Here is a 16247-nt window from a genome sequence, read left to right as displayed (position 1 = left end):
TGATCTTCTCTTTTATTGAGTAGTAGTGAAATTTCACTAGGACGTCCCTCTGCCGTTTAGGGTTGTCGGATCTTGGGCCCAGTGCCCTGTGGGAACGATCTGTCTCAAGTTCATGTTCTTTAAGGTCGGGGACCAATGAGATGAATAACTTGTTTAGGTAGGAGCAGAGGTTCTCCATCATGACTGCCTCAGGTATATTCCTAATTCTCAGGTTTTGCTTCCTATCTCTGTTCTCTTGGTCTTCTATATAGAAAAAATGAGGAACAGACCTCAAATACTAATGCTCCAGCAATAGCAGTGAGGAAGTAGAATAATACTTTACTTCAATTGGATTCAGACAACGTGTATATGGGCTACATAACCCGATTAGGCTTTTAACACTCTTAGTGTGTGAATGGACTCACTCAGGGTGGGGGGCTAACAAGCAGTAAAGCGAGACTGAGATACCAATGCACACGCCATTAAGCGAGCCAGACGGTAAAACGCAGAGCCCTGCAACTGCTACCCTAACACCCTGTGTTCCACACAGTGAAAATCAGCTCACAGTTCCCTCCTGATGTCTGCCGAGTGATGCCGATATGGTAAAATGTATACCCAGATACAACGCTGAAATGGCGTGCTCCAGTCGGTTTGTATGGATAGAAAAATTGCTGTTGCTAAGGCGGTCACTGCCCTCCGTATGTTTGAAGAAACTAAGCGCAATTAATTAGAATAAAAAATAATTTATTAATCAAAAATAGACATCCACAGAGCAGAAGTACTCTGACGCGTTTCGTCCTAGAAAAAGGACTTTATCAAAGAGATAATTTTTGATGAATAAATGATTTTTTATTCTAATTAATTGTGCTTGGTTTCTTCAAACATATGGAGGGCAGTGACTGCCATTGCAACAGCATTTTCTCTTGGTCTTCTAGACCGTCCTTTAAAAAGTTTATCTTGTTGCCCAGCCACATTATTTCGTCCTCTGCTGTTGATTATAGCTGGAGGGCCTCCTCCATTTTAGACTCTAGTCCTTCGGTTCTCTGGGATAGGGAGTTTATTTCTAAGACCGCTAATGGCATTTTTCAAGTAGTCTTGAAATCCCTAGAGCATTCTTGCAAAGAAAACCTCAATATATTCTTTATTCAGCTCACCTTCTTCAGCATCAAGATGTGCCTGCTCTCGATCCGTCGCGTGTGGCAGAGCGCTGAGATCCTCCAAAATATCGGGAAACATCCTGGCTATTTTGTCTTTTGAGTTTCCCAGCCATTGCTTGTGGGGGCGACATCCGTGTCCAGAAGGGTTAGGTGATTGGTATCGGAAAAAGCTTGCTTTATCTAGGTGCTGTAAAAGGGTCTCAGGATCCATCTCCCTAGCTGACCATCCCCTGTGACGTCACCGGAAGTCTCCCTTAAACATTTTCAATGGTACATTAATGGGTGAGGGGTTGGGGATATAAAAGAAAAAGGGGGAGGGGACGTCGGGGGTCAGATGAGTACATATACAATTGAATGTGGCGAGATAATTTATAGTCAGAACAGTATTATGGACCAAATATTAACTCCATTCTTTTTATTAGTAAAGCACGACTGTGTCCATGTTCAGTATGGGACCACATGCGTATTGTAACCAGGGTTGCCAGACCCTCTGGAATTTCAAGCATGAATCGTTGAGAAAACCTGTAATCTTTTCCCTTTCACAAATAAACCATATTCTCGGTTTGATATTTGAGAGACAGTAGTCTCTCTTTTTTCCATACAAAAGCCATCTCACATGTAGTGGCTGTGTATATATGTGTGAGTAATTTGTTCTCCACTCTAGATAGGATTTGTATAGGTCTATTTAGCAGACAAGCCCAAGGATCCAATCTGATGGTCATGCCCAAGATCTGCTGGGACCAGAACGACATATTTTTATCAGAGCTCCTGGACATTTGGGCAGGACAACACAAAAAGCATTCCCCGCACTCCAAATAAATACGAGAAAGTAAGTGATACAGTAGTTGAAATACTAATGTATATTAATGAGCAAAAGTAAATAACATAGAATGACACTGTACATTAAGCACAAATCACATGATAATGATAACAAAAAAGGAGGGATGGTGAGGGAAGGGGGGGATGTGATATCACTAAAAAGTGAGATATGAGAAAGAAATCCCTAACAGGGTAGGAAATGAGTCCGGTGAGAGGCAGGGGGCAATGTTTCATGGTCACTTACCCCTTCTACAGGCCCAGTCCCTTAGTCACCACAAAGTGGGACTATGATACTTTCCGACTCCCTCACAGCTAAATCCTCCCAATGTAAAAGCAAATGAACAAAAGTCCAACACTGCTGTAAATAGGCGGGTGCAAGCAGTATTCAATGCAATAGACTATGTCACATAATATGTATGCTTATCTGATGCACTAAACACCTGACAAACCCAAAGAGCCTGAAAATAGAGAACACATGAATGTATATGCGGTAGTACAAATGATAATCAGTCTTTGCAGAATGACAACAATCTCTAACAGTGACTCTCTAAGGCTCAAACAAGCAACAGTCCTCAGTGAGAGATGCCCTGCTTCAATTAAGCTGCTATGGGAAAAACCTGTGATCAGGGAGTGATCATCGTGCAATACTGCTCCAACAGCCAAATACCCCCCTCTGGCTGTTGGAGCAGGATAGCATGAGGATCACTCCATAATCACAGGTTTTTTTATTATCTCCTTACTCTTTTGAGGCAGCCATATCAGCAGATCTAGTTTTGTCGAGTGGACTATGGTTGCTTCAAGCATAACTCCTGATGAAACCTATGTGGTGAAACGCGTAGAGTGACGCTCTATCCCCGAGACGGCCGGAACCCCAGGAAGTGGACGCGGCGGATGACATCACTTCCGGTGTTTGGAACGCACGCCACGAGAGAGGGGGAGCTGAAACACCATTCACCCGGCCGGAGAGATCCATTGAGATCTAAATGCTTATCCTTATTTGAAACCATGTGAGTGTAAACTTGTTTGACTTACCTTCATAAATGATACATACAGTCTGCACTATGTCCAGTCGTATCTTTGATTAAGGTTCCTGGGAGTACATCTGTATGGGGCTGCATTGACTGCTGTATCTCCTGATGACTGAAGGACTAACAACAATACCTTAAAAGATACCTTTATGTGCCTGAATAACCTCACACGTTTGTGAGTATATACTGTATTGAGAGCAGTGTCATCTGTATTTGAGATTATCCATTTCACCTTAACAATATTGCACTATCACCATTGTATTTCATTCTTTTTTACATATATTGCGCTTCCCGGACATTTCATCGCTACTATTCTACATGAGGATTGACTGAGCAAACCTCAACTGGGTCACAGCTGCATCGTATATTTGTATAAGTATCACTGTACTATTTATAATATTATTATTGGTTATATCTGATTACTTAGAGCGCCACATTTTGATAAGTTTCCTTTGTATGCTTCAAGCATAACCCAGCCCCATAGCTCTGGTTCGTTGTGCCATTGTTATTAACCGATCTGCTTGCAGTGCTTTATAATAGGTCAGGCATGGCAGTGCTACAGTAGACCCCCTGCTCTTGTTGGTTGTGTAAGTACTCTACTGTTTATTCTAGGCCTTTTATTATTCCACATACATTTTTGGATATGGGATTGGAGGTTTAGGATGTCATCTTGAATAGGGATGGGTAATGTTTGGAATAGATATAATAACCTTGGTAAGAGGTTCATTTTTATTGATTGAATCCTTTCAATAAGTGAAATGTTAAATTTAGTCCAAATTTGTAGGTAGTTGTGTAATTGTTTTTAGCAATTTAGGATAGTTTGCTTGGTATAAGAATTTATAATCCTTGGCAAAGAATACCCCCATATATTTTGGAACCCTGGGTTGCCATCCAATGTCAAAATTAGTCTCAATTACTTTCCCGTCTCCTTTCTAGGATTTGTATTATTAATTTTAAATCCAGAGTATTTGTTAAACTGGTCTAGTTTACTAATAAGATATGATCCAAGAAGGATCAGAAAGGACCCCAAATGTTGCACTCATCCACAAATATTACAATACATAATGCTAGACCTAATGATCTCAAAATACAGTGTTAATGTTGGCTTGTGTAATACACCTAGGCTGTATATCAGAGTGGTGTATCTGATATAGGTATCAATAATCATAAGATAAGTGACTGGTCATAGCCAAGGCACCTCTGAGGGAAAACAGTAATAAAACTTTATTAACATATTGAGCTCGCTTTGTGATTAATATTTACAGTAATTTGTTTTAAAATCCCCAGTGGTGAGGTCTGGGTGCAGATATAGAACAGAAATAATACTCAAATATATATGAGTAATATCTCACGAAACAGATTTGGAAGCGATGTGAGGTGGTTAGCAAGAGGATAACATCATCAGCAAATAGTGCCAACTTGGATTCTTGATATCCCACTTTTATACCCGAGATGTCTGAATTTTTCCTTATGTGGGCCGCCAGGTGCTTTTTAATCATTTGATTGGAAGAAAGCCCTGGGCGGTTACTTTAGCAAAGGGGGTTGTATATAATGCCCGGGCCGCTGACAAATAGGCTCCCTCGAATCCGAAAGAGTTTAGAACATGTTCCAAATATGATCAAAATCGATACTGTCTAATGCTTTCTCCGCGTCCAGGTCAAGCAGCATTGGTGGGACATTTTCTTTTTGAGCTATGTACGTAAAATCTGCTATTTTCCTTACGTTGTCAGCTGCCTGACGACCTGAGATAAACCCTACTTGGTTATGATGTATAAGATTAGGGAGAATACTGCTTAATCTGTTAGCTAAAATTTTGGAAAATATTTTAAGGTTAGAATTAATGCAAGATTGGACGATAGATGCCGGTAGCATCGAAAGGGGGAAAGCCTCTTTGGAGGATTGAATCAAAAAGCTTGAGTAAATAAGGGGTTAGGGTTGTACCAAATTTTTATGTAATATATGTTTGAGAACCCATCTGGGCCAGGCGCTTTTGAGCTCTTCAAATTTTTACTAATGATTTGTAATTCTTCTGAAGTTACTAATTGATTCAGTGTTAGATTTTCTTCAGGAGATAATTTGGGCATATTTGCAGTCCAGATATTTTTTCAACAATTGCATGTTTTGGTCTGTGTCTAACATCTTGAAGGAAAACTTATTTGGTGGCACCTACACCATTTTGATGAGAAAAACCTCTTGCCTTGTAACGAAAATGCATGATGGAAGCGATGTCATGTAGATGGCCGCGCATGCACAGAAGTGTCCACTGTACTCCGCACATGCGTAGAAGGCCTCACCCGACTCTTCACATGCGCTGAAGGACTAGAGCTGACCCATCCTCCGATATCATCGGAACATTTATCACAGACATTTTTCATAACTGTAACATTTTGTTAGAAAACAGTTGAACATATTAACCTCAAAACCAAGGAACCTTAGTGGGCTCAACGAGAACAAAAGCCGACATTCCAGATTCCCTTACTGTGTCGTCGCTCTCAGGATTTTGTCCATTCTCATCCACAACAGCTCTGAGGGAAGCGGATTCCCTCAGCTTTTCCATCTCTTGGATGTATGACAGGGGGGTTGAAAAGGAACAGAAATGGGGTGGAGGACAGGCGAAGGGGGCAAGAGGGGGAGTACCAGGCAGGGGACTAAACACCCAGCCAACCCCAGCCGCAGTCTGGTTTAGGAGTAGTCATGCAGACGAGGTGTTGGGAGGGGAACCTCACCGGGGATCTTTGCTTGAGCTCGAGTATTTTGCCTCTTTTTACCGCACTTCTTTGGAGCCTCCACTCTGGGGTCAGGCTGACCATTCCAGTTGGCGTTCGCTCTGGGCCTCTGCTTCCAAGCCCTGAGGGGAAGGATCGACTCACAAACGACGGAGGAACCATGGGCCATCTGCAGGATTTTTCAGGTTGTAGGCTGTGCCGTTTAAAAAAAATCAACATTAGCCAATATAGAAAGGCCCATCAATATCTTATCCCTTTCTCACATAGTATCTGCTGGAAAATCTGCCACTCCGTCGCGCGCACAATGGCTGGCCCCATAGATCCCCTGCATTTTGTTAGAGCTGCACGTGCCGTTGCTCGCACCATGGCTGCGGCCTAATAGAGGAAACTAGAGCATTACAGCACACACCAGTGTTATGATTTAGAACATTGCTACATCTTGGAGTGCAACATTCCAGCATAATACAATTGTTAAATGACACTAAGCAGTTTGGGGATCTATTTGTTACCACAAATAAAATTAATGTAAGCACGGTTCAAAATGTGGAAAATATGACATGTGCAAGTGGCAGCCAGGTATTTTTAAACAAAAAAAAAATAATCATGTTCCTTCAACTGAAGCAATCTGTTCTTCCTAGTTTATCATACCATACACAGTGCTACTATGATGGTTTCATCTCTTCTGGTAGTTCTCAATGTATATATTTAATGCAGTAATAATCCCCCTCAGGACAGGGCATTAACTGGCCATTAATGCCCGGGGTGGAGTTTAACCAACCCAGAGCAGTAATGGCTAGGCAATTTCCGGTCCTGAGGAGTTTATTAGCATAAAAGGCTAATTTTAAAATGTCTCCACTGATCCAATTGTGACGGTAGGGGTCGCTGGCTGACCTAGTGGGGAGAAATCCCAGCTATTTACCCCTACAAAACGGTGTAACTTGGCTGTCCTAGTAATATTTCATCCAGCCAAATGTCTTTAATATCAGAGGGAGAACAGGGAATGTATAATGCACCATGTCTGTAAGAATGCCTTTCAAAGAATGTATTCGGTCTTCCCTGTAACAATACTTTCCCCAATCAACATTGTTCTTTGATGGGATTTGGGCTTGCTGTGTGTAATGCCAAGTCCTGTCCTTTACATAATTACCTTATTTCTGCATTTATACACGTGTTAGCAGTTCCTCCCAGATTAGATACAGTAGTTGGTATTGTGTGGTGATGGAATGAACATGCAAAAAAGTAAGTTAGATATTCCACTGTTATTGTTATTTCTAGGGAGAAAGACTAAGCAATTCACTCAGTTGAAGCTCTCCATAGAAATAAGTCAGAACAAAGGTGGGGGATTAGTTAAATGAATCAGTTATCAGGCCTGAGCCCCAGGCACTGTTTCTCTTGGCTGGCTACCATTGTTCAATGTTAAAGCATAGCCAGCAAGAGGTATAAAAGAGGCACTGCTGATCAGAGAAGTTAGTTATCCCTCAGAGGGAGAGACACTTTGGGAGGGAGTGTGGAGATTCCCTCAGAAGTCCACTCTGGGAAGGAGTGTTGAGTTTGCAGAAATCCATCTGTGGGAAGGAGTGTGGAGATACATTTCAGAGGGGCTGCTGTGCGCAGCACTTTGATATCCTGGAGCAGGGAAGCGGACAGGGGAAACCCATTTGAAGTGGGTCATTGCACCAAGGAAAGGTAGATTTCATTCCCCAGACTTCTGTGTGTATATTTTTGTATTTTATATTCCTGTGTTTCCGAGTATTTATCCAAAATAAACCTCATTTTATTTCACTTACTGTATTTTGCCCTGTGACTGATCCCTTAAATATAAATGGTGTTAAAAGTCCTGGTCTACCGTGACACCAATAAGTCAAGCCTCCCCCCTCTGTTACCAATATATGCCTGCAGACTGAAACCTCCTCTCACCAAGTCAGGTCTCGCTGACTGCTCACCTCCCTGGAATCCCTCTGCTGCCCCCCCCCCCCCCGATACCGGGGCAAACCTACCAAGCTGCTTCCTGAGTCACCTTCCGCCTCCTTAACAGTGTATGTGAGCTGGAAGCGGATTTCTGGGCATTACTGGAAGAATACCTGGAAGCCAGCCAACAAGCTGATGGTATTATCAGAGGTTTAGCATATCCTTTAATTTACAAGAATTATTTCCATCTTTAGAAATGTGCTGCACATAATAATTTCATCCTTTGCCTAATTAGAAAGGTATGATTGAAGATGTCACAATATTTTCATTAGTGAATATAATTGGCAAGATAGTATTTAAGCAAACTTATTTTTTTCAGCTTCCTTTAATTATTTAACCATTACATTGATTAGATGTATTTATATTAGGAACCACAAAGTCCTATACTTATATTATTTCGTATTATATGTTGCTAAAATTATTGAACATGGGCAAATGGTACATGGAGGATAGTAGAGTAATTAATTAAATAATTGTATTAGATAATTTTTGTTTTGATACATTATTCCAGTGCAATATTTTTATGGCAGAAATGAGACTTGGGTAAACAAATGTTGTAACGTTAAAGGAATAAAAAAATTTAAAAAAAGGACTACTAAAATGTAAACATTTTACACACACACAAAAATATATATTTGATACACTGGTAATTCAAACATTGAGTTCTATAAATATTATGTGCAAAGAGCTGCTTGATAAATATATCCTTGTAAGTAACCTTCAAGTCATGCCTTCCAGTTGACTTCTGTAACATTAGACACTGAAACAGGAATAACGACTCCTTGTCTCTGTAGCACTCGCAAAACATCTAATATTGCATCTAACTCCATTCGAAATTTCTCTAGCTCTTGGTTCTTTTGTTGTGCCAGCTTTTTCCACTGGTCTACTTCTTGGATTTGGTCTGTTTCTGCAACATGTCGAGTTTGGTGTATTATCTGCAAAATTACAGTGAGATTATTCAAGTTATTTTTTTTATGTTACTGTACACCAGAAGCTTTTACTCGAAAAACATAAAATATATACCCCCCCCTACTGTTATGTGGAATGTGTGATTGCTCCTCCATGTACAATTTTACAGAAGCTTACTGTAGTTCGAATAGATAATTTATTCATTGGCCATAAACCAAATGTATACAGTACACACACAAACTTTGCATGCACTCAAATATTTACTCTTGCATACAATTTGCATTATTACAATGGTATTAGGTTTTATTACTTATATTCTTTCATTTATTTTCCACTGTAATGTCACTTTTTAGTCTTTAATAACAACATTACTGTATCTCCTGTTTTTTACAGAACAGTTGCCACAAGTGGAAGGTGCCTATCAGACGTAAACCTTCAATTCAACTTATTTTCAAAGTTGTAATAGAGGAATGAACAATGAAACATAAAATTGTGGGTTTCACATGCACTTCATAACAAACCAGAAACAAAACCTGAACAGGTCACCTAATTGGTTGCACCTTTATATCACACTGACTTGGGGCATTGTGTTGTCAGAAAATAGGACATGATTAATACAGATATTTAACCTTTTAGGGAACAAAATCTTAAATAAGGACATATCATGAATGGGATTTAAAAAAAAATAATTTCATGTAAAATTAGTTTTTGGACTATAGTTAGGTGATATTCTGATAAATGTTAAAAAATTGGTCTTGTTCTTTTTTTCAAAATCAATGGAGTTGTTTTAGGTGGCTTGATAAATTAGCAAATGATTGACTGCAAAACTAACACTGCTTGATTCATATTCATCAGTAAATTATTTGTACATTAATAATAATTACTGGGAAATCTTGCAAAGCAGATCTTCCAAGAGCCTTTACATGCTTTAACTTACCTGTTGAAGTTCCTGTTCTCGTTGTGAATGCCTCATTTCCATGTGCTTAATCTTACTTTCCAAAGCTAAAAAGTGCTTCATTCCAGGACTGTGACACTGCTTTGCCTCTTTCAGTTCCTCCAAGAGTTTAGCCACCTTCAATTCAATATCATAGAAAACATTAGAATCAAATGAAAAGTACTATTGGATTGCTTTGAGAAATTGTTTGCAAACATAAATCGGGGAAATAAAAATGTTCTGGAATTTAATAGGGGATGCTTATTTAACATTTTAGTTTACAGAAAGATGACATGCTACATTATGTTTATGAGGCACAAATTCATAAGGATTATAGCAGCCCAAACCCAATGGGTGGATATGTATGGCTACATGTAAACAATCATTTTAATTGCTGTAGTAAAGACAGATAGTTTAAAGCAGCAATATTGCCTTTTTTTTCTCTCTACAGAATTAGAACCAGGGGGACCCCTGGAGCTGAACTATACTATTTTTTAGTTCCAAAGACCCCTGGTTCCTGGGATAGTTACCGGTTTGGTTGCCAGTGTTTTCTCTCCTATTAGGGAAATTAAAATGTATGCCAAATCTAGCAGGTCCTGCTGCCCAATAAAAATCAGCAATGGAATTTGGGGGAGGGAGGCAAAAAGGGTGACATTGCGTTTTCCTAATGGACGATCAAGGAGGCCATCATTAAATGTCCAGGAAGAACACCAGCAACTTAACTAGCAAGTATCTCGGGAAACAGGGGGAAATAGAGCTCAGAATGGTTTGAGTTCTGTAAAAAAATAAATATGTAAAATGGGCAGGATTGAGGCTTTAAAAATAGCTGCAAACAAATGAAGAGAATTGCCGTTTTCACTTGGGCGAACCAAGATTGATTACAATACAATACCAAATGATGAACAGGGTCATTGGCGATCACCTCTTTCTGCAATGTTTCCTCTCGAACATGAGAAACAGCAAGGGCCTCTCGATCCTTCTGAAGTTCATGCATTTGTTTTTGAAGATGCCTTATGAGAATCTAAAGGAATTGTTTGAAAATGTGCATTAGCATATTGATTCTCAAATGAAAAAATATATAGAAAAGATATTTCATGAATACTGATGTAAGCACTTCAAAAAAAGTAATGCTGTTCGAGACAACGTGGTTGTAGGAACAAAATTACAGTTATATCAGAAGCTGAATACATTTTAGCTGTAGAAAAACAGCATTTGTTAATTTAAAAACCCAATACTAGGCCATATACAGTATATGTACAAATACAGAAATGGATTTTGGTGGATGAAATGTTTGTGCAGAAACTACCTCAAGCTTTTTCATCACAAATTACCCTCCACCCAATACATTCCTAATTTGCTTTAGCCTAAATTGTAATTGTATTTATTTTCCAGTTTTCTACTATTGGTGTACCCTTCCTGCCCAACTTCTAGGGTGATTACATTGGTGTGTATTATATGGCTACTCCTCATGGGTTACCATGACTCAGCGGCTGGATTCAGGCCGCTGGGCGATGAGGTAGCAAGGTTGTAAAATAATGGGCGCCAGAAACTTTTGTAGTACAACAGTCATTTGCGTCCCCATGGACAGTACGGTGTACTGTATTTTATAACAGACATACATGAATACAGTTCTTCCATTAGTGTCCACTCTTAACACTCCGATGAAGGTACTTGGACTTAGTTTCTATGAGTGAAAATGAGACCCGGCCCATCATGTTGCTTTGAAACCATCATCGGTATTAATCCAATTACTCTTGGTCACTAGGGGAATCCCAACGGGTCTTTCCTTACTTGACCCAATACCTTTTGCCTATTTGGGAACTGCCATAAAGGCTGATGAGAAATATTAGCGCTTATTTGTGGTTAGAGCAAACCGCCAGCACACGGCAGCCATCTTTTCCTGAGGCACTCTATGGTGTGCCATATTCCTTTTTATTATTCTGGATTCCATTCCTTCTTTCAGGGATCCTAACGTAACTGGTACTGTCCCTATCTACAACATAATAAACAAGACGACTTGGCCCATACTATTACTTTAGAAACATTACAGATCGACTTCGCCTGAGGCGCCTCTCCTCATGGAACTTAACCTTCTAGAATAGTCCTTTCTCCTTAAATAAACTGCATGACGTCTGGATCCCCATAGCAACCCAAGGTGGGGCCTAGCATACAACAGTTATGTTAGTAAGCCTTTAGGAGGGGGGGTTACACTGGCAAAAAAATTGAGGAAAGAAAAATGTAAACTGCAGTTAGAAAATCTGAATGGTGAGGAGCCCTGTCCATAGGTATAAACATTTTTTGTATGACACTCATCTCCATCACCATCTATTGACATATTCCCTCCCTTCAATGTGATTCCTCATTCCTTGACTGGCTTGGTAAAACATAAATCATATCCTTCATTTAATTTTTCACTTTTGTTATTTAGCAGTCAAATAATTGGCTAAAGTGAAAACATGGGAACCCCAGTAAAACGCACAAAAATACTGCTTACTTAACCCTAATTTGTACCTTAGAATAATTTAATTTACAGTGAGACCATAACCCCTGTACAACTTATTGTCTTGGCATCAAAGGAGATAAACTGATATTTAACACATTCTACTGTTCCTACTTACCATTAAAGTTACAAAAATAAAGCTATCTTACTTTCTTCTCAAGCAAGTCCACTTTGCTGCCCACTAGTCGCTCATGTCTGACACATGTTTTGGACATTTCCCAATATTCTAAATCTCCCATAATATAACTGTTTGCAAAAAGCCCAATTTCTGATCTGTTTCATCCAAAAATTGAAGTTATATGTAATTGCCATAGATATTTGTCTACAAGCTGATGCAGCACACATATTCAAAATACATATTTTGTATTTCAAAGTATACAGAAGCAGACATGCTAATTAATCTGTGAAAAGGAAAGCCAGTTGTTACCTCTTGTGTTGACATCTTACTAGTTAGTTCAGCTACTCTAGAAGATGAATGATCTACTGCATGCTGACAGACAATCTTTTCTACCTCCATTTGATGTGAGATTTTCAGGGTTGCAATTTGTGCGGCTGATTCTTCTTTTAACCTGTGAAATAACAATTTGTCAGGCTCTTGAGTGGCAAGGTTTATTAAAGACAACGGGTACATAGTTAAGAACCTTTCGAACAACATTTGAATAGTACTGTATTAAGAATAAATTGAAGACAGGTACAGTCTTACATCAGGCTTTTTTTCTTCTTCTAAAGAACGTACCTACAGTATATACTGTAATTGGCTTAAATCATCCATAAAGTGATTTTTTCTTTTTTACGTCTTCATTTGAATAGTACTGTATTAAGAATAAATTGAAGACAGGTACAGTCTTACATCAGGCTTTTTTTCTTCTTCTAAAGAACGTACCTACAGTATATACTGTAATTGGCTTAAATCATCCATAAAGTGATTTTTTCTTTTTTACGTCTTCATTCTAATTTTCTTCCCATTAAAAGAATTAATAATATAAATAGCCAAGCAGCTTAGAAAACACGCAGAAAACATTGGCAATGTGCTTGTACATAAAAGTTTCCCTTTACGTGTTGCAGAATTATGCACTTTCCAAAAGCACCTAGTGTGTTTACAGTCACTGCAATCTTAATGGACCTTGTCACCATCCTTAAAAGCCCAATTCACCCGGCATTTACTTTGTTGACTGGCGGAAACAGTTGAGAGCATTCTAGTCTCAGCACAAAGACCTTTGCCTAATCTGTTCAGAAAAAAACTGTAAAAGAATACCTGGGTCAGGCTCTTCAAAATCGGTTCCAAATTTGTGGCAAAAATCTATAAAAGTAAACCATATTCGATTATATACTTTTGAAATTGAGTGCTTTCTAACAGTCATTAACGTAGTGATAGACTCAGAGACCTTTATTTCTGAGCAACAGCCGCTCAAATCTCTAGACCTGAAGAGGCCAATTTTGAGAATTGGGGTACAGTATTGGCACTTGACTCATCAGGTCTTTTCATACTGGAAGGCTGGAAGGAGATTCCTTTCCCATGTATATGACTTGTGGAAATGACGATTATCTTGGCCAATTGGGCAGAATTATAATCACCTTCGCCTTGTCTGTTATATTTTTTTTAGCACTCACTTGGAATGAGTGTTGTAGTAGGCAGCAATCTTTCCTGCTCATGCCCCCCTCCTGCTTCCCTCCCAAATGACGCAGCGTTGCCACGTGACATCTGACGTTGCCATGGCGACGCGTCACCTAAGAGAAGGTAAGTGACGTTGCAGAGGCCTCACGCGACCCCCGGCATTAATTTAAATGCCTTAGAGGAAGAGCGCGGGGCCTCTGCAACCGCCGCGCCCCCCCCTGAATAATCTTGCTCCTCCCCTGGGGGACGCCCCCTCCCCCCGTGCTAGACAACATCCAAGGGAAGACGAGCACATCCGTGTGTGCTGCTTGCAGATGAAAATTTCTTGAGCAAGAGACAGTGACTTTTCTGTTTAGGTTTGGCGCTATCAGTACGATATCTGGTCAACCCCATTTGTTTCTTATCTTCAGAAAAACCTCTGTCTTTAAGTCTCCTTCTCCTGTTTGAATTAGTTGCCGACTAAGGAAGTCTGTGAATATGTTTTGTTCCCCTGGAATGAGTATTACTGTAATATCATGCCGATTGCTCTCTGCCTAGGTAAGAATGGCTTCTGCTACTTTCCACAGCATTGTGCTTCTTTTCCTCCTTCTGCACAGGTAAAATACTGCAGATCAGTCGTCTGATCTTAAATTCACGCAAAGGTCTTGTAAAAGATGCTGAAAAGCCTTTAAAGCTTCTTCTATGGCTTTTAGTTCCAAGAAAATGTGATGACTTGTTTGTTTATGGTATATGGCCAGTAATCTGAACAAACTTGTCCCTGAATTGGGCGTCCTAGCCCATGTTGCTTGCATCAGTGAATAAGAAAACTCAATTGGGATCCTGAAGCAAATCCTTCTACCTAGTTGCTTACTTTTAGGCACCATTTCAATTTAACTGTGGTTCTTGGGAACAGGTAGATACCTTGAAGTAGGTCTGAAGGGTCCTTGTTCTATTTATCCAGGAAGATTAGCTGAAGAGCCCTTGAAACCTTGCCCATGTTGTAACCTCTAAAGTGGATGCCATCTTTCCTAGCAGTTACATACATGCTCCTGCTGTCGACATACAGATGAAGCTGTCGGTTTTGCACCCGATTCTGAGGAATTCCATAAACATAGCATCCTCAGCATAGTCCATACATGCTGTAATGGTGTGACGGTTCAGGGGATTCTTTCTCTCCCCCTGTCCCTTGCCAATCTCCCTGCTCTTACCCATTCCTGTTCCGCTCCGTCTACCTCTCTGACTGCCCCATTGCCTCAGCGCACGCCCCGCAGGTCTCGGGCACCAGCGCGGTCCCCGAGCCCCTGCGGCAACGCTCCCAGCTCCCAGACACCCGCTGCCAGTCCCTCACCTTCGGTAGCGATCCCATACAGTCCTCTGCTTCCCTCCACTGGGGTGCCCGCGGCGCTCCGTGCGTCTTGTGACGCAGCCTGTGCGCGCGCACTCAGCTTACAGAGGGTGCGCGCACACGCTCCTCTTCTAAGGCCTGTCACTCTCCTGACTCCTCCTCCCATTCCCTGCAAGCCATCTCTCTCTCTGATCCCTCTGTCTCCTCCTCTTCTCTCCCTGACCTATCCTTGTTGTCTCCCAATTCTCTCTCTGCTCCTCCCCTCTCTCCCATTGGTGTGTCTTCCTTTATACTCCCTGTCTGTCCTCTCTATCATCGCTCTGCATAGTTCCTGTTTCCGTGTGTGCTGACCTATGCTTTGCTCCCTCAGTGTTCCTGCTTGTCCCTGCTCCTGTGTTACTTTGGATTTCCCTGGCTTTGAACCCTGCTTGTCCTGGACTACCCTGCTCTCTGTAACCCTTGAACCTTGCTACGAACTCTACTTTGCTGACCTCTGGAATCCTTGGACCTAGCTATGAACTACGACTACTCTGCTCTCTGTACCCCTGGACATTGGCACACGGATACGACCATTCTTACGTTTAACCCTACAAAACGTTGCAAGTATCCTAACTACTTTTCCAACAGGCCCAGCAATGCTATACCACACTCCGGGCTTGCTCCTACTGCTGTGGGTGTGTGGTGTAATACCGTTCCCACCTCAGTATTGGGGTCTTGCCAGGTCTGTGGGCATACAGGCGTGACAAATGGCCCATCAGATTAACACAGCGGGGGTCCCTGCATTTGAATGCGAATCACGCTGTGTGAATCCTACAGGGCTGTGAGTCCCATTCAAATGCAGGCACCCCCGCTGTGTCAATCCGATTGGCCATTACAGCGTCTGTGGACTATGCTGCAGAGCGTTTGCGAGATGCTTGTGGATTTTTCTCAGATGCTGGTGCAAAACCGACAGTTGCATCTGTGGGTTTTGCTCTTCTCGCTTTTACGAGTTGGATGATATTGAAAGCCTCTTACCGAAGTAAATAAATTTTTCCTTGGTTGAATTAAACATGAATCTTAGGAACTTTAATGACTGAGTTGATTCCAGGTGGCTTTCTTCATTTACCAACTAACCATGAGATTTTAGAAAGGTTAACACTACATTAAGATGTGACAGTCTTTCCTTGCTTCTGGATTTTATCAGCATATGGTCCAGACATGGAAATACCTGCATGCCTTGCATCTTTAACTCTGCAATTAGAATAATCAGCACGTTTGTGAAAGCCATTGCTAACCCAAAGTGGAGAGC

At 40.8% G+C, this 16247-nt stretch overlaps 1 protein-coding gene across 15 annotated transcripts in view; it reads right to left on the bottom strand.

Moving 5' to 3' along the window:
* Window positions 1-8231: 8231 nt before the first annotated feature.
* Window positions 8232-16247, bottom strand: part of CEP162 (centrosomal protein 162) — a 91390-nt gene continuing 83374 nt past the window's right edge. For all 15 annotated transcript variants that reach the window (XM_075597901.1, XM_075597899.1, XM_075597902.1 and 12 more), the window contains 4 exons: window positions 12448-12589; window positions 10443-10541; window positions 9524-9658; window positions 8232-8612 (listed from right to left, as the gene is read on the bottom strand). In XM_075597901.1, coding sequence (XP_075454016.1) covers window positions 8403-8612; window positions 9524-9658; window positions 10443-10541; window positions 12448-12589 — 586 coding nt within the window. In that variant the 3' untranslated portion in view covers window positions 8232-8402. The remainder of the gene's footprint in view (window positions 8613-9523; window positions 9659-10442; window positions 10542-12447; window positions 12590-16247) is intronic.

The sequence above is a fragment of the Ascaphus truei genome, chromosome 4 (genome assembly GCF_040206685.1).
Source record: "Ascaphus truei isolate aAscTru1 chromosome 4, aAscTru1.hap1, whole genome shotgun sequence".
NCBI lineage: Eukaryota > Metazoa > Chordata > Amphibia > Anura > Ascaphidae > Ascaphus > Ascaphus truei.
The sequence above is the reverse complement of the archived record's forward strand: the minus strand, read 5'-3'. Positions and strand labels throughout refer to the sequence as shown.